General features: G+C 35.9%; 1 protein-coding gene across 5 annotated transcripts in view; it reads left to right on the top strand.

Moving 5' to 3' along the window:
- Window positions 1-1,277: 1,277 nt before the first annotated feature.
- Window positions 1,278-18,668, top strand: part of KIF6 (kinesin family member 6) — a 159,957-nt gene continuing 142,566 nt past the window's right edge. For all 5 annotated transcript variants that reach the window (XR_008430083.1, XR_008430082.1, XM_053938739.1 and 2 more), the window contains exons 1-4: window positions 1,278-1,352; window positions 2,213-2,319; window positions 4,364-4,438; window positions 16,422-16,569. Coding sequence is in view for 3 of the 5 variants with exons in the window: in XM_053938739.1 (XP_053794714.1) it covers window positions 1,287-1,352; window positions 2,213-2,319; window positions 4,364-4,438; window positions 16,422-16,569 (396 nt within the window). In the remaining 2 variants the exon portion in view is untranslated. The remainder of the gene's footprint in view (window positions 1,353-2,212; window positions 2,320-4,363; window positions 4,439-16,421; window positions 16,570-18,668) is intronic.

The raw sequence follows: 18,668 nt of genomic DNA, 5'->3' as shown, positions 1-18,668 counted from the left end.
ATTGAACACTGTATGTTCTGCTTCCTTCTTGGCTGCAGCTCCCTACTTGTAGTCACTTCTCCTTCTAACATCACCTTCAACATCCGCATCCCTACTGACAAGAAACAAATATTTTTCATCATTTTGGAGCAATGCTGAGAAGATAATTACTATTTATTCCATTATCCCATTGCAATGTCCTGTTTTTCTTTCACTCTTTATTTAATCACCAAGTAATATTTTCCATTTGTTTTCATTTTTACCCTTTTGACTTTTTGCAATTGACTTTAGATGGTGGTCAGCCTTTTTCTATTTTATTCCCTGGAGGCTCACTACTTATGCCTCATACATTTCTGAGACAGTTATTTGCTCAGTTGAGAGAGAAAACCTTTTCCCTACTATTTTTCCTATTCGGGATACAAGTTTACATACTTTTACCATATCTGAGTTACAGAGATTTTTCTCCTCCTCCATAATCAAGTCCCTGATTTTCCACTTAATTTAAATTAGTGTGCTTGGAATCACAGTAATCTGGTCCCTGCCACTATATCCCACCAAAACTAAGGCAAAATACAATCCTGTTGTTTGTGTGGCTCTTCAGTAACCACTTCACAGAATAATGGGGTTCTGCTCTTACAGCTTTCTAAGTTTAGCTCTTGTAGCAAGACAACATCTTTTTCCACTAGAAATAGTTTTGGTTTTTTTCACAACCTTTTTCATATTCGAATTAAGGAGTTGATGTCCTCAGTGCCTGTAATCTTGGTGTTTCTCTCCATGGTGTTTCAACTGCGTAACGGTAAAAGACCTTCTCTTGAGCATGACACAGGTGGGCTGAGCCGCGAGATCCCTGCAGACAAACAGGTGCGGCACAAGAGAGCAGGCGGGGAATGCCCGGAGCGCTCCGCACGCCCCCCGCACCTCTGCGCCGGGCAGTGCCTGCGAGCTCCCTTCGCTCTCAGCAGCGAAGTTCCGGCCGCGGGGGGCAGGTGGGGGCCAGGCGGCTCCCCCCGGGGCAGGCTAGGTAGGGCGGCTCCCCCCGGGCCAGGCGGCTCCCCCCGGGCCAGGCTAGGTAGGGCGGCTCCCCCCGGGGCAGGCGGCTCCCCCCGGGGCAGGCTAGGTAGGGCGGCTCCCCCGGGGCAGGCGGCTCCCCCCGGGGCAGGCTAGGTAGGGCGGCTCCCCCCGGGGCAGGCGGCTCCCCCCGGGGCAGGCTAGGTAGGGCGGCTCCGCGCTCGCTGGGGCCGTGCGAGGGCGGCGCGTGCCCGCCGGCCGCGCCCGGTTACCGTTGCCGGGGCCCAGCGGCGGCGGCGATGGTGAAGGAAACGATCCGGGTGTACGCGCGGGTGAAGCCGCTGGGCAGGCGACAGCAGGCGGGGGTAGGCTGGGAGCTGTGCCCCGGGGGTGCACTGGGGAAGCTGGGGAGAGCCAAGGGCTGCCCGGGGTCCCGCGTTCCCCGCTCAGGTGGGGGCAGCGAGGTAGAGCCCATCCCTTTCAAGAGGCTCGGGCGGCTGGGTGGGGCGGAGAGGGTGGTACGCGGGTGGGTGTACGGCGAGAAGCTCCTGCTGTCGAAGCCTTAGGAAGCCCATAAAATCACGAAGTAGAGGAGTTTAGGCTGTAACTCTTGGGGGAGTGGCTGAGGAACTTCCTCAGCCGCTATTACAGAAAGGCTCCGGAGGAAAACGCTTGATACGCGTCACTGGGTTTGCGCAGTTCAGCAGTGTTCTGAGCAAGGGAGGGGAACGTGTTCCTCCAAGTGTACAGCTGCCCTCCCAAGGGATAATAAAGATAATGAAAGTGTTCCTCGGCAACCGTGCATTTAGGTCTCTTAATTGCCTTCTTAGTTTAGACCAGCTCTTCTCATCGCAACCTTTGTCTTGTTGTAGCCTCTCCTAATGTATTCTTCCAGATTTTTTGGAGAGGTTTGCACTAAGGGCCGTGCTTTGTCTTTTTTATAACATCACAGATATTAAAGTGGTTTAGTAAGCAAATTATGTCAAAGAGGCTATGGTTTTGTTTGAAGTGTTATTGTAGTGTTTACATGGTGACAGGATAATGCTGTTATGTGCTGGTTTTGTTGTGTAGTAGTTAAGGGAGATCTGCTCACGTATTTAGTGCAATTTGTAACAAGTTTTTCTCCAGACAATTAGAGGTGCGAAGCTTAGGTAAGTGTCATATCTAAGGGTAATGCTGTTCTATTGATGAAGTTATTCCATGAATTTGTATCCATGCTTATTAGAGTTATTCAGTTGATAATGAGGAAGCTCTGCCCAGTCTGGAGATTACTGTGCCACGTGACTTAGGAGATGGGTTCATCAATAATAAACGAGAGAGCTACAAGTTCAAGTAAGTAGAAGCCTTACCTTTCTACCTTCTGCCTTTAGTGACTGACAATGCTATGTGTAGTGATACAGATATATAGAATCAGGAAAAGTCTAACTTCAAAATTAAATTTATAGTATGGATGGGTTTATTTTTATATAATACCCTTAAAAGAGGAATACTTCGGGATACACTCTTCACCACAACAGGTCTGATAGCGTTGGATAAAATTGTCATATTATTGTCTGTCCATTGCAAGTCATTATGCACTTCTAAATCTTATCTCAAGGATTCATTTATCAGTTCTTCTATTTTTGCGCTTTGTTTTGAATTTGTGTAAGAAAACTGAATTGGGACTGTGTGTTTTCTTGTGATCTAATGAGTTGTCGTAGACTGGCTAAAGAAGTCTTGATGCAAAACGTTCTATTTAGAGACTGTGTTTTGTACATAGCCAAAGCAAAGTAAAGAAAAAAAGAAACTGTTGACAGAAATAAATCCTTGGTTTGAGAGTGTAAATATTTTTTAGGAACTTAAAATCAGTACAGCAATATCAAACATTTTTATTACTTCAACAGGAAAGTGAGGCAACACTTTAAAATTTTAATGATGAATAAAGCTAGCTATATAAGAACCTCTTCTGATGAGGTCAAGACTGTCTTTTTCCAATTTGGATATGCTTCATTTTTTTATAGTAAACAAGTAATTTGTTTCTCTATGCTATTAAAAAAGAAAGCTCCACATGAACAACTGCAGCTCAGACTGATGTAGTTTTACATCAGCTAAAGTAACTTATTTGAAAAGAGAGGAGCTGCCCTCTCCAAATAGATTTGTATGCAGCACTACCTTAATCTGTAGATGCCCAAGCCTGACTTAATAAATGCTGATATTTTTGTCTGACTTTATAATTTATTAAAAACTCAGAGATGCATTTTGAGAAACCCTATGCCTTATTATCCTTAAGACAATGCAAGAATAATTGAGTTACTTGACTGATTAGCAGGATAGAATAAATGTTTTCATGCTTTGTGTATTGCATTTGTCTGTGATACTGCACCCACTGCATGGGTCAGCACAGTGCCTTTCTACACACCCAGTGCCTGTAAGGCACTTCCTTCCTACAGAAGGAACTGGGAAGTTCTGTGCAAGAACAGAGTTCCAAATATGGGGGCAACACAGCAGGTACAGGGGGGCTGGTGGAACATGCGGATGACAACTTCCTAACATACAGTTAAGCCAATCTGGATATTTGCAAACATGGACAAACTGCTGAGAGATATTAAGCCTGGAGGTAGCTTTGACTGCGGTGGCCATGAGATAATGAAATTAAGGCTACTGAGAGAAGGGAGTAAGGCAAAAAGCAGGATCACAACCCTGGACTTCATAAATGCGGACTTTGGCTTGTTCATGGATCTGCTTGAAAGAATTCTGAGATACATTCCTGGAGAGATGACCAGGAAAACTGGCTGATTTTGAAGGATTACCTTGTCCAAGCTCAAGAACACTCCATCCACATGAACAGAAATGATGCAGAGGCTGCAGGAGGATTGGAAGAAATGGTCCCTTCCAACCTCAAGAATTCTGATTCTGTAAAATAACTGCAGATATTTTATATAGAAAGTGACAAAACATATTTAATTAAATATCTTATTGTGAACTAAATAATTGTGCAGCAGAATGAAGGAAATAGCTTGAAGAAATGTGAGCCTGGCTGTACTGGTGGGATGCTGTATTTGGTTATAGTGTAATCTATTTATCCAGGATTCAATGTGGTGCCAGTTACAAACACTAATTCTCTTGATAGATTTAAAATACGGTTTATTTTTTTCTAAGCTACATCATTTTATCAGAGGAATTTATTGTACAGATCGTGTCAAAGCAGCTCTGTGTACAGCCTATTTATGTACAATAGCACAACAGCAAGCTGTGGTTAAGACTACAGGGAAAACATTGTGCTAAGTTATGTAAGCCTAATGATGTAAACATTGACTATTACAAACACAAACAAAAATGTATGAATCAAGTACTGTTTTAACATTCTCAGCAATTATTATTTGCTTAATATTTTCAGATTTCAGAAGATTTTTGATCAAGAGGCAAAACAAGATGTGATTTTTGACAGCATTGCCAAACCAGTAGCAGAATGGTATGTTGTTGATCCTACAAGTAACCAGGGAAAAGCTATTTCTGCTTTTGTTGTATTACTTGAAGGAGAGCTGTCAAGTCTTTGTCTTCTTGTTGTAAAAGTGAATTGATGTTCTAATTTACTAAATACTGACATATCTGAATCCAGGAGATACACAATCCCCTGAGAATGTTACGCATACTAAGGTTCCTTTTTTGACTCTTCAAATAGCAATGCTAGTGTTGCATCTTTTGTTGTATAGCAATAGAAATCCATGCCCAATTCTTTTTTTTTTTTTTTGTCTGTAATATAAGCTGACTTCATTGCCTTAGAATAGTATTTTTTTATATAGTTTAATGTAGAGGTAAACCTAATGAAAATTTTATCCCCCCCATATAATTTTCATTAAGCTAAGGACTCTCATTAAAGTTTGTGGTGATATTCCTAAGTCTTGTCAGTACTTGTGTTTTGAACATGTAAGGCAATGTTTTTGGCACTGATTTTTCTTTCTCCTCCATTTTCATAATCAAACAATGCTCATATCTGACAGGTAGCAGAGGCAGATATTTAAGACTGATGAAGACTTCTGCATTCATTCTGTGGATTGAATGCCACTCTGAAACGGGTGGATTTTTCAATGGAAAATGGATTCTATGCCATTCTCTTTGCTCAGTTTACTGTCTGTGTTGCTGAAATTTGTACTGGTTTTAGTGTGGGAGAAAATCCCATGCAGGAGGAAGCAGAATTTCTGCATAGTGTTTGCTTGTTTATCAAACTTACTGCTCAAAATCCAGACTAGTAGTGAGTTGGGAAGTATTACTTCAAGTGCCAACTTCTTCTTTCTCATTCACTGTCTGACCCATCTGTTGGTTTAAGTCATGATTCTGCAAGTTATTTCCCAATCTATTGAACAGTCTCATGTTTAGCACTGTAGGAAAACAAACAACTTCAGCTGGACACTAAACCTTTCTCAAGTTGTTACAAGGAAGAAAAATATATCTCTATATTTTTATTTTCTTTCTCCCCACCTCTCCGGTTTTCTTCTCTAAAGTCCCACATAAAGCAGAAATGTAACTGACAGTGAAAATGACAAGCCAGTGCATTTGAAATTCCTTTATAATAAGATAAATAGACTTAAAAATAATGCTTATTTTCTCATCCAAAAGATATTTCTTTGCTTATCTGACATTATCACATATAGCTTCACATTAACTCATGCACTTAATTTTAAGTATTTCTGGGTTTAATGTTTACTGCAGAAAAAAAATCTTTATCAAATTTGAGTGTGTTTGGAAAGAGAAACGTTAAAAGTCTCATTATGTACAACTTAGTTATCCTCAACAAAAGCTCAGTATATCAAAATTAACTAGTAAGAAACTGGCTACTTTTTTTCCCTTTGGAGTATTTTGCTAGAATATGGAAATGTTTTCCAATTGAACAGATCACCTATACAGTGCTGTAATAAACAGGAAGGGGTATTCTTCTTCTTTATTTCAGTGTTAGCTGATAAAAGACTTGTTTTAGATATAGATTTTCTTCATTATGTAGGCTTTAGTTTCAGGGTTTAGATTTTTTAAGTACTTGAAATTACTTTAATGCTATTAAAACCAATAGTGTTTAGGCAGACAGCTATCTCTAAATAGCTGAGTTTTTGTCTTTAATGCTAAAATTGACTTAAAATCATTCTTAATGAAATAAAGATTATCTGAGTGTTATAATGAGGTTAAAGCTTGTACTCTAAATTATGCTTGTGTTGTTACTGGTAATTTTACTTGTGTTTTTATAATAGAGTAGACAATAACTGAAGTATGTTCATTTTTTTTTTTTTAGCCACTTCCTTAATTTACCTCTTTGTAGGCAAAAATATAGATTTCAAAATATATTCAGTCATGAAGTTCCTTTACTAATGGAGTCCTGAACTGGGCCTGAAATTGTTTCACTCTGTGGTTAATGATACCATTTTCTTTTCCATTCTCTTTTCCATTCTTTCCATGGAAAGAATAAGAATTGCCCTGTTTCTCTTAAAGACCACAGTTTTTCACAGTACAATGTCCATCATTATTTGTTTTTTTCACAGTCAATAGTCTCTTGCATGAAAAAGTTGCAAATACACACGTTTCTGTTGTTGGAATCACTTTACTAAGGGAACAGTTTTTGTATGTGTATTGCCAGTGAGAAGAAAATAGCAGGAAAATATCAATGAAATAGTTCAGTAACATTTTGAGGTTCTTTGTCATGCATTCTTACAGTCCTGAGAAAATTCAGTTAGAGACTTGAATGCTTAAAAAAAAAAAAAAACTTGGTCATTGTTTAAACTAAAACCAGAAAGGCAATGCTCAGGATTCTAAAGTCTTTCTATTTTGTTCTTGGATGGAAACTGGATGCAACTTTTTAATTTTTTTTTTCCTTTTTAAGTATGTTTTCTTTGATGTTGGGCCACTACTTCTCTTTCTGTAAGTCCAGTTACATTGTCATCTTGTCTGTGGTTTCACAGGCACCAGACATTAGTTTGTTTAATTTGCTTCTTCAGTCAAAAGTACCAGCCTCTGCAAACCATTATAAGCATATGACTTGCTTGAACTTTAGGTTTTTTTTCTATCCTTGAGTAATCTTACATTGTTTCTTTTCCTTCTAATTTTAAATATATATTCTTGATAATGTTTTTGTGCAGAGTTTAAGAAGCAACACTAATTCTGTTACTGTATCAAAACCAGAGAAAATAAATAACACCCTGCTTTAAAAGTTTGCTAATGACTAAGCATTGCTGTAGCCTCACAACTAAACAAGTCTGCTCTCAAAATATTTCAAATATTAGTGTTATGATTATGTATGCAATCAGAAATTAAGTAGAAAATGTTAACCATTTTCAATTAGAGTTTTCATTTCTAATATGAACTGAAAACTCAATGTTTTGGTATTAGATTTCTTAAAGAATAAGGTTTTTTTTAAAGAATAACATTTGAAAATATTTTCAGTTGTCTCATGCAAATAAGAAATAGCTCAGCTGTTCATAAACCGTATGTCAATCACCTGTGATCTTTTAAAAATCTGATGGCCTTGGGAATAATACTCCTGTTTCTGCAGGTTCTGGTTTCTTCTCGTGTACTGTATTTATCCTAAGAATTAGCATTTGTAAAAAATAAACTATTTAAGTTTATTCTCAACTTGTTTTGTGGGGGTTTTTCTCTGCTGTGTGTTCTTACAGAAAATGTAGTAAAAAATATTTTTATTAACAATTATTCATTTTGTACCTGGATATATTTGTCACACAATGTTGAAAGGAGTGATCTGCCTCACCAAGACCTGTAGAATCTATATAGAGCAAAAGGACACATTATTTCACGTGTCATCTTGAAAGAAATATAGCTGAAACTTTCCTCTAAATTGAGAAATTAGCAATGCTAGCTGTTCTTTTTCAAAGTGAGTACAATTATGAGGCAATAAGAAGTGAGAAGTGTCATTGGTGTTTCGTCTCAAATAACTATTAGTTGTTTGTTTTGATGTAAATTGTGCAATTTAGAATTGTTTAAAAAGGTTGCTTAATTTAAGTTACAGTTTGACAGCTTTGATTCAGAATATCTTTGTGTCACTTATCTGTTACAGTGTTTATGGTGAAATTTGAAATATATCTAGAGATCTTGGTCAAAACAAGAAAATATATTATTGTTTTTTTCTGCAGGAAAACTTCTGAAATTTCTAAGGAAACTTGCCTGCACTAATCTCTCAAAAACAGCTACATGCTCATTTGGAAATCAGTTTTGTTTTTTAAAGATGAGGCATTACCAATTTGGATTTGTTCCACAAATCTGGCAAAGACATAAAGGAAAAAAAAGTCATACTGAGATGCTTTGTTTATTGTAATTAAAGAAACTTTAGTCTAACCTCCAAGTGTTAGAAGATATCTGAAAGCTGAGTCTCTGTGAAGACAAATTCTCCTGAAAACTTATTTTCCAGATCCTTGAAATTAAGTTCTTCCTTATTTTTATCTTCAATATAATTTGGAAGGGAGAGTGGGGGGAGAAGGGGTGGAGGGGGCTGGTTTTGCCAGGACTTGGTTAATTTATTTTTTTAGTATCAATGAATTGAGGTTTCATGAGTTAGAAGGAAGGAAAATTAGGGACACTGATTAAAAAAAAACTTCATGTCTGCAAGAACTGAGATAAAGAGAGGGCCAACAGTATCCAAATATCAGAGATACTGGTTTCTTCTGCTTTTTTCATTAGTCTAGTATTTTATAGTATTGAATACTTGTTTGACCACATGCCTTTTATGTTACTACTAATTTAAAATAAAGATGGCAGAACTCGGGTAAAAATAATATGAAGCCAAAATAAACTAAGAAAATTAGATAAGTTAAGATCAAAGTTGTTTTTGGTTCTCAGGATTTTCTCTTACCTACTTAAAAACAATTACAGAATTTAGTCTTACTTAATAAGGGGTTTTCATTGTTTTATTTATTCATATTATAAACTTTGTGCAAAACTTTCACTTTGAACTTTTTCAACCTATTAGAATAATTAAGTAAGAAGGATCTCTGTAGGTCATGTGGACCTATCTTCTGAGCAAGTCTGGCTTCTAGGTCAGGTTTCTCAGGCCCTTGTCCAATAGAGATTCAAAAGTGTCCAAAGATGGGAATCCCACAATCCGTCTGGGAACCTGTTCCAAGGCTTAACTACTCTCACTGTGAAGAATATTTTCCTTATACCCACTTGGAGTTTCTTCTCTTGCCACTTGTGACCACTGCTTTGTGTTCTACCAGTGTAAACCTCTGGGAGGAGTTTGAGTCCATCTCTAATGATCCATTGCAGAAGGTGGTGATTAGGTACATGTAAGGCTTTCTCTTATCTCGGTTGATAGGAAACAGTTCACTTGGCTTCATGTACATGATATGCTGCAACCTCAATTCAATTGGTTCTGGCAGGCTCACTCCCCTTCTTTAGTGCATTTTTCATCTGCTGGGAAGCCCAAAAGTGGGGACAGAACTTGAGGAGAGTTTTTCTTTTTTTCTTTTTTTTTTTTTTGCTAATTTTGAAGGTAACTGCTCTGTTTGACTCAGCAAAAACAGTGCAGCAGCAGAGGAAGCAGAGTTCTTGGTTATACTTAAGCAAAAGCCTCCCTAAAGTCTCATTAACAATGAGCACAGAAACAAATGAAAAGTTTTGTGTCTGTAAGCTTTAAATAGAACAAATGACCTTCACTGGAAATTGAAACAAAATGTAGTCAGAAAACCCAACCACAATAAAACAACCTCAGTCTGCTTTCAACCTCTTGTCTACTGTCACTGGGCTTTTACCACTATTTATATTGTCTCAGATACTCAAGGACAAAGTACTGAATGATATTTTAGACTGTAGTAACTACCCATAAATTGTCTAGCTCTCACTTGAGGAATTTCTCATTTGAGGAATGTTAGGTGGTTGTAAGCATAACTTATCTATCAATTTAAGTGGAATTGCTTCCATGAGTTACACTTCTGTATCACACTATATTTGGGAGTTAGATAGCTTTCAGGAATGAGACAAGGCATTGGAGTGACGGAAACGCCAGTCAGTAGCTCTGTAACAGTGTTCACTTAAACAGGGGTCTGAACAGAATTTTCAAATTAAAAGTTCATAGCTCACTGTGCATGTTTTTAAATCACCACTAATTACAAGTAAGTTAGAACATGCAAGTTAATTGATAAGTGAGTAAGAAACTTGAGGGGAAAAAAAAACATGGTATTGCTCTTCTTTATATCAATGTAAAAAAAATTCCTATGCTTTATAATGGATAGTTTCTCAAAGTCCAAAGTACAGCAGAGAACACATGTCATAATTAATTTTTCATAAGGCCAAAACTGATTTTCTTGAGCAGTCATCATTACATAAGCTTTTATGTGACATCACTTGGGTTATTAGGTAGTATTAAGGTTGTACTGAAAGTGAAATATATAAGGAACATTTACTTCAGCCTTCTGATTTTCTATTATACCCTTTTTTCAAAATGAGAGAAGTACTAAAATTAAGAGTATTACATGTTAATTGGAAAAAAATATTTGTGGAATGTATGTTGGGAGTTTCTAAGGTTTTTGATGCACACCGATTTGCTGCATCAAATTTTTCCCCTAAAACTCAGTGACGTATCGGAAAGGTGGTCATCAAATTGAATAAGCTGTGGATCATGATCGATCTTAACGCTTTCCAGGTAGAGAACTTTCCCAGTGGGGGGGAACTTATCCCTTAATATTCTGGTTAGAAAAAATACTAAAAGTATTGCAATTCTTGTCTCAAAAACTGTTGTTGTTGGAGATTTTTTCCTAGTCTGTGTCATAGCTGGAGGTAAAACTTGAACATTTTTAATTTATCTCATTGTGTTGCTGCGGTAATACATGATTAGGCATATTTAGCAGTGGTATTAAATGAACCTCCTTAGTCAGCTGTGTGCACAAACCACCTTTTGCTTGGAAACAGTGTGATTTAAATCCTAGGCAACATAGAGGATATATTCAATGCTTTCTTTTTGCTTAAACTTGTTGCTGTTTAGCTCTGTATGGTGAAGCACAAGCTGTTGTGTTGCTAAAAACCAGCAGTAAGTTTTCAGGGATCAGAAAAGAAGCATTCAATTCTTCGGGTAAAATGTAAGAACAGATTTAATCCTTTTCTAAATTATAAGCATCTTGAAAAGAATATATAATTTGATGATAAGTTATAATGCAGAATAAAAGGATAAAGAAGATTTAGGAATGTAATAAACAATAATTATTCATACTTAGGGAGTTGTTTGCCTGCAATTTATGGTGTTTTTTTCCCATGCACTCTTATTTTGATTTCCACCATGCAAAATCTTTTTGCACTATTTTGTGTCTTTCAGTGATACTAACTTTGCTAAAGAGACTTTCTTATTGCATAAATACTTCTTGATGAGCTCATAATACTTGGCAGACAATCATGATGTTTCTTCATCAATATTTTGATTTAAATCAACTTTTCTTACAGTGATCAAAAAGACAAGACTAACGCTTATCATCCTACCACCTTAACATGTATGAAATGTATGTAGAAATGGTTACATAGATGTACATGTTTACATTTCCAATAGAGCAAGCAGACGTTTTTTTTCCTTATATTCAGTTTTGTCATATATGAAACTTCATATGACTTGACCACATGTATTTTCACTGAAACACAAAAATATTTAGTCTAAAAAGATATATTTACCAAGTGTTGACATAATTATCACTTATGCTAAAAAATCTGGAAATCCTGATACTCTAGTATCATGAGTTAAATCTAAAATATTAATAGTCTATTTGTTTAGTTCTGCCCTCTTTGAATTTGCAACTGACTTTTTGGGGCCTTTCTTAGTCATGAAACAGATCTTCCACACATTAATAAGCTGTGAAGACAGCTCAGTATATTAAATGAGATTGAAATACAACTTTTTGCAGACATATTGCATGTCCATGTTTTCTCTGAAATGTCATGTTTTTGTGGAAATCTTACCTTGAGAGAATTTGAAGTCTTGGCCAGGTTTCTTTGAGAATTCCTTATATGCAGAAATTCAGGCCAATGAGATTTGTTCCCATTCGATGCATCTTATTGTTCACACGTGTGAACTGCAGCAGGTCAGACCTGCTGCTCATGCATGTGGCAACTTAAAGTTTTCCTTTAAGTTGGTCCATGTTTTTCAGATAGAAACATGGAGTATGTGGTTATAAGCAGTACAAGCAAAGCCAAATCAACAATTTGTTAGAAACTGACTTTTTAATATATATTATTCTTTTCTCATAGAAACTAAGTCTATCATCAAGTGTTACAAATATATGTCTGCATGTTTTAGTGAATAATGAAAATGATCCCTCTGAATTCTCTAATAGAATGAAACAAATATACAAATTTAGAGAAGATTTTTTAGACATTGTATTTAAAGTTACTTTTCTCTGTAGTAGGTGTTTTTAGGTCTAACTTGATATAGATAAAAAAAATAAGACCTTCCAGTAACTCTGGCAGTTGTAACTTGGGTAAAATATGATAGAGACAGATTTCAGCTAATCTGTCTGGAAGTTGTCCATGAACTTCTGAACAGGGTGCTATACAATGTTGTATAAGTGCATGAAAGATCTTTTCTGCAAAGCCTCTCCTTGGTTTGTGAGTCTTCGTGTTTTGTTTGAATTAGCAAAGAGATTACTTATTCAATAAAATGTCTCCTTAACCATGCCAAAATTCATTCTTCAGAGAGGAAAAAAAAAAAAAAAAACAAATTCTGGGTATTCTGATAACACCAAGGGGGCATGACTGAAAATAGACTTTCACTGTATGATTTTTATTTATGCATAGTTTTAAGTCCTCACATGACTACCATCACTATCCATGTGAACCTGCGCAGTTTCAAATACTGAGTTTAACAAAAATTTGGGACTTTTGTTCGGGGACTCTGAAGAGCAAAGATGCAGACTTTGTCTGTAGGAACTGACATCTTGCAAAGTAGGTTTTGCTGAAAAGGCAGAAAAAAGCTGCTGATTCTCTACCAACCTTTCCCAGCCAAGAGTCACTTCCAGTACTGTTGGGAACAGCTTTCATTTGCAAGTGAGCATCTTTGGAGAGCCCTTTGGTGGATGCTGTTTGGAAAATATCCTCTTCCTTTGTCTTGTAATAATGGGTGTTGCCAACTTTTATGGTACCTGCTGCAGTTATATTTCAGGATGAAAGAGACAATATGTATATTTTCTGCTCACTATACTGACTTCTAGCCTCTGAGGGACCCATCTCTTTGCCAAGGGTAATTATGCAGTATAGTTTGATGTTTTCTTAAACAGCATTTTATGGGTGACTAACAGTTTATGAAAGTTCTTGAGCTTTTTATTTTCCTAAAGGAATTGTGCATCTTGGGTTGAAAATACTGTGTACAAATATTGAACTTCTTGAGTATTTAGTAAATAGGTATTGATTTATTGATTAATTTGGTATTGGTCCATCTACATATAATTACCCATTCAGTGTTAAACTCTTTGGGAAAATGAACTAAAAATAGATTGGTGGAGTTTTGGTTGGGTTTTTTTTTTTTGCCTTGAAGTACTTAGAAGTGGAAAAGAGCAAAGTGTGTCTCTAACAAGTATTTCCTATGGTAATAAGTTGTCCACAAGGCTCATTGCTAAAACATCCTGTATGGCCATTGATTCCAAATGAAGTTACTTAAAATAAATGTGAATAAGACACATCAGACCTGGATTTTTGACTTAATCCATGTTATCACATACAGACCTTCAAAATTGACTTTGACTAATATTCGCACTATTATACTTAGAATGGTAGTTATATATTTTCAGGTTTGGAATATGTTCTTTCATAAGTATATATATATATGCATAAACCCTTAACTTTTGTGTAGTTCATAAGTTTAATTTTCTCTCCACAGGCCAATGCTGTGAAGGCTTTTCATTTTCACTGCATCTTCCCCTCTACTCTTTTCAGGAGGCAAGATCTCATACTTCTGAGCCAAAGCAGTTTTGTCATTCCTCCCTGAACTCCTAGTCCCTTGTCTTTTATATAAATAAGTGTTTTGCTTGTCAGACCTAAAAAGGGAATTTGTTCTCCATCTGGTCCTCATGAAGTTGTATGTTACTCTTAGAAGGCTTTGCCAGCAATTTCCCTGGTATTATTGGTAGTCTTCTTTCCTTCCAGGCTTCCTTAGCACCTCAAGCAGGCTGTCCTTAAATTGACTTGATGGTAGCTGTTACACACTCTGAATGAAAGAAATGTGTGCTGTAAATGTGGACAGAATGCAATTATTTGTACATATATAATTATATACAGACATATATAGATACTTGCACATAAATTTAGAAAATAAGGTTGACTTTTAGCTCAGAGTTTAAAGAACATAACTGTGGAATCAAAGTAATCTATGTAATGCAATATTAGGATAACCTATAATTGTACTGGATTAGAAGAATGCATTATTGACATGGATATATTCACATTTTATGAGCTGTCAGGGTTTTCCGGAAAACTTTTCAGAGCTGCGCTGATGCACTGCAGAAAATATAAGAATATATAGGAATCAAATAGCAAAAAGAAAACTCACTGACTTTTGCAGCTGTTTTGACAACATATGGTCTGTGATGCTTTATCCTGTGTTTACATATGAGGTGATTCTAATCAACAGCTTTTTCTGAAGTGGTTAGAAATCAGAATACAATCATGTTGAGTTAATAGTTTGCAGCCACACATCCACTAGTTCTTAACACATTGCAAGATACACCTTTAAAAAGAGAAGGAGTAAGAAAATTTAACAACTCTGGTTGCCAGCTCTGAAGAGCCAGAGAACTCTTCTTTAAGAGCTGAAGAACAACTATACTTCCATCTAGCGCACTGTGTTGTCTCTCACAGGGACTAACAGACAATGCTCAGAGGAAAAAAATAAAGTAAGCATGTAGGGCTGCCTCCTGTATGTATCCTCTTAGTCTTTAGTTATTTGTAATTTAGGGACTTTCTGATTTCTCTGTGATTAGTAGCCCTGAAGAAAAATGTTTTGGTGATTTATTCCAATCTCTGCTGAAGCCTGTGTGACATTTTAATGTCCAAAACATGGCATGGCAAAGAGTTGCACAGCTTAACTACAATTTGCTTGAAGAATCATTTCCTCTTGCTAGGTTTGAATCTGCCATGTCTGAACTTCTGTTGATACCCTTCACCCTCTGAGAACTCATTACTGTCGTCAGCATTCAGATATTGTGACAGTGGACACTAGAAGTTCCTAAGAAAGATGAATGAGGTGTTTTATCATAATAATTGTTTTGATTTGTAACATCTGGTATCTAATATCTATATATATTTCATCAATGCATGTTTTGGGAGCAGATGTTCACTGTAGCTCCTTTCAACATGTTTCTGTTGTTGTCTTTGACATCCTACTGTAATGGATTAAAATAAGCAATTTGGCAACTACCCAGGCCTTTAAATAAACTTTAAGTTGGAGAATCATTGCATCTCTCGTGGCGCCAGACCAGCAGCTATCTGTATACATGTTTCTTTTCCTCTTACACAAGGGTTGTTTTCCATCTTTTTATTTATTAAAATTGTAGCTTATTTATCATTTCATCTTTAAATAAAATGCATAAGAATAGTTTTTGCTTTTCAATTTGTTGAACAAATTTGGTAGGTCCTTAAGCATAGTAAATCCAATCCAAAATTTAAGAGGATTAAACTTACCTACTGTTTAGTGGAAATAAGGTGGAAGTCAATGGTGGCAGTGTGGTGAATTAGAGAAAAATATTTGAACTGGACTTTCATTAGGAACTTCTGCAAACAGAAGTAAGAGGTGTGAAAAAGACGAGTCTGAATGCCATTTCATGCTATGTCATAAATAGCTATTTTGTCTATTCTATCAAAGTTTCTTGTACAGTCATAATTATAACACAAAAGTTTGCTATTACCAATGTGGGTTTGTGTATTTTCATATTAAATGAAGACTCTATTACACTGATTTAAGCACAGCTTCTCCTGCATATCCTTTTCAAAGCATAGTCTGGTATTTTAGTATAGTTGTATTCTCAGAATAAAAGCTGGACCCTGGTATCCTTACATGAGTTTCTAACCATAATATAGTTTTCTCTGTTTGCATTTAATGAGGTCCTATGTGAAATATTTCTTGATTCTTCTAGTGTATGAATGGCACAATTCCTGACATCTACAGTCTTTAAAGAGATTAAATATCATCCTTGCAAAAAATCATCTGCCAAACTAAAAAGTGTGAAAAGGTAGTGTAAATAGTAACAAGCATGATCAGCTAATAATGGATGAGTCAAGGCATCAAGAAATTCTTCCATTCTAGATAGTTGAAATGCTATAGAATCTAGAATATATATATATATATATATATTAAAGTGTACTCTTGTATTATCAAAGACAGTTGCTATGTAATTAAGAATTACTGTTAATTATATTTTAGTTCTATACAAAGTTGATCATGGACAATAAGTTCTGCCTTAAATATTAATTATCTTCCTTTTTTTTAAATTGTGTAGTGTTTTGGCTGGATACAATGGTACTATCTTTGCATATGGTCAGACAGGCAGTGGCAAAACTTTTACCATCACAGGAGGAGCAGAACGCTACAGTGATCGAGGCATCATTCCCAGGACTTTATCTTATATTTTTGATCAGTTGCAGAAGGTATGGAACATTATTTTCTGTTTATTTTTAATATCTGATTTCAAATATTTAACTATTGCTGATGGTTGTTTTTATAATAGTGTTAGTGGAAATCTTAAAACTAACAATTAACAAAATACTTGACACGGTACTTATTGTGTGCAAGAATATATTTGTAGTTGTTTTGGCTACCTGGTTTATTGCAATAATCTGAAAATTATGGGCATCATTGTGGGGGGCTATTCTAGTTTTAAAACTCAGGTTATTTTTAGTTGGTGCAGCATACCTTCAGATCACACAAGTGGTTGTCCTTGTCTGACACTTAGATCAGCTCCACTCTGGTTTTGTATTGCATGCATTTCACTTCATTTTGACTTTTTATGCAATGAAATGAGTCAATAAGAAAAAGGATGTGCCAGAGTAAATACACTGATTTTTTGTTTGTTTATTATGTTTCTGAGAAATTTAAGTTTATTTTAGTGTCTGAAATACTTACATGAGTCAATACAGTAAATTATTCCAGTGCCTTTGTAATTATAGGAAAAAGGGAAGAGAGGAGTCTCGTGTAATTTATGTTTTGTCCCTTCATTTATTCTACCAGGCCTATGACTCATTAATCTTCACATTTTAGAAAAGCTATTTAATTAAGACAATTTAAATATGATTTGACATTAACATAAATCATTCCACTGTACATTTGTATTATTTCAGTTGTGTACTACAGAGCACCAATCTGCTTGCATAAGGGTATATGGCTCAGTCACATTAATATGCCCTGTCTCAGTAAGGGTTAACAAGAGTAGTTACTTACTTTGGCTCTTTGGAAGTATGACTTCGGCAGGTAAATGTACACAGCATGTGGCAGGTGCACAAAACCTTGCCATTGTGGGAACAGAAATGAAAAAAACCCACATGACCATGTTATCTTAGACCTTCTGCTGTACTCACACAACCTCCATGGAGGACTTTTGTTGTGGAAAGTGAACAGGTTTATCATGTAATTGTCAACAACAGTGTTAACACACCAACATTCTTTTCTAATGTTAATTATGTAATAAAAACAAAAGAGGATGAAAAATAACTAGTATGTTTGTCAAAATCTCTGCACAGAAATAACAATGTTTCTCACTTCAGACTGGATTTTGGATCAAAAGCTATACTTAGTTACACTTATAGAGCTATTTCAGTTTTCCCGCTTCCAAATTATAGTTTTGTATAATTGTTTTTCTTAGTGCATTTTGAAGGATCTCTTCTTGGTGTTTTATCTTTCCTCTTGCCTTTTTTTTCGTATCTTTCCCCTGTTGCACTTCTTTGTACCTACAACTGCGGTTTGGAAGCTGCTCAAATAGTGGAGAAGAATTGTTTGCCTTCTAACCCTAAGTAGGATGAAACAGGAGAAAGTGAAATCAGGGACATGAAATACAAGACTTGTTAAGCTCTTACTTGGACAAAGACAGTGCTATTCGAAACCAAAGAAACAAAACTGGAGAACTAAATGAGAAGGAAATGAAGCCCTTTGTTTTTAATAACATCTCCTTTTAACTTAGAAATTCTCCTCTTTTCATGGCATCCTGTTTGAACTGTTCCTTACTAGATTTTTTGCCATCCATCTGTAGCGTATCTTTTAAATTATGTCCCTTGAAATAGAGAACTGTCATAACCAATTAAAAAAAAACATGGGAAATAATTATTAAATGAAAGTGACAAGTTATATCTCAAAGTATTTTGCAAAAAAAAAAAGCCTGTAGTGGATTGAATTATTAAATTTCAACTGAGATATGAGTGCTTTCACATTGGTTTTATCTGCTGAAAATAAGTGACTAATTTATTTTAATTCTCTTTTATTTCCTTAATTTTGGAAATCATAGCCCACTATTTTGAGGTTTGTTGTTTGGATTTGGCTTTGGGTCAGGGGAAAATTGTCGGCAAAACTCAGTTGTGTTGAATTACTTTTTGGCAATGTAATTTCCAAAAGAATTGTGATTGCAGAGAACAGCTGACATCATATACAGTGCTCTAATGTTATGATGAAGAGAATGAAAAGCAGTATGTCACTGTTTCTAAATAAAGTAAATCTTATTTTTGTTGGTTTTTTTACTTTTGCTTTGTTTTTTCTTTAA

This window comes from Vidua chalybeata, chromosome 3 (assembly GCF_026979565.1).
Source record: "Vidua chalybeata isolate OUT-0048 chromosome 3, bVidCha1 merged haplotype, whole genome shotgun sequence".
NCBI lineage: Eukaryota > Metazoa > Chordata > Aves > Passeriformes > Viduidae > Vidua > Vidua chalybeata.
The sequence above is the reverse complement of the archived record's forward strand: the minus strand, read 5'-3'. Positions and strand labels throughout refer to the sequence as shown.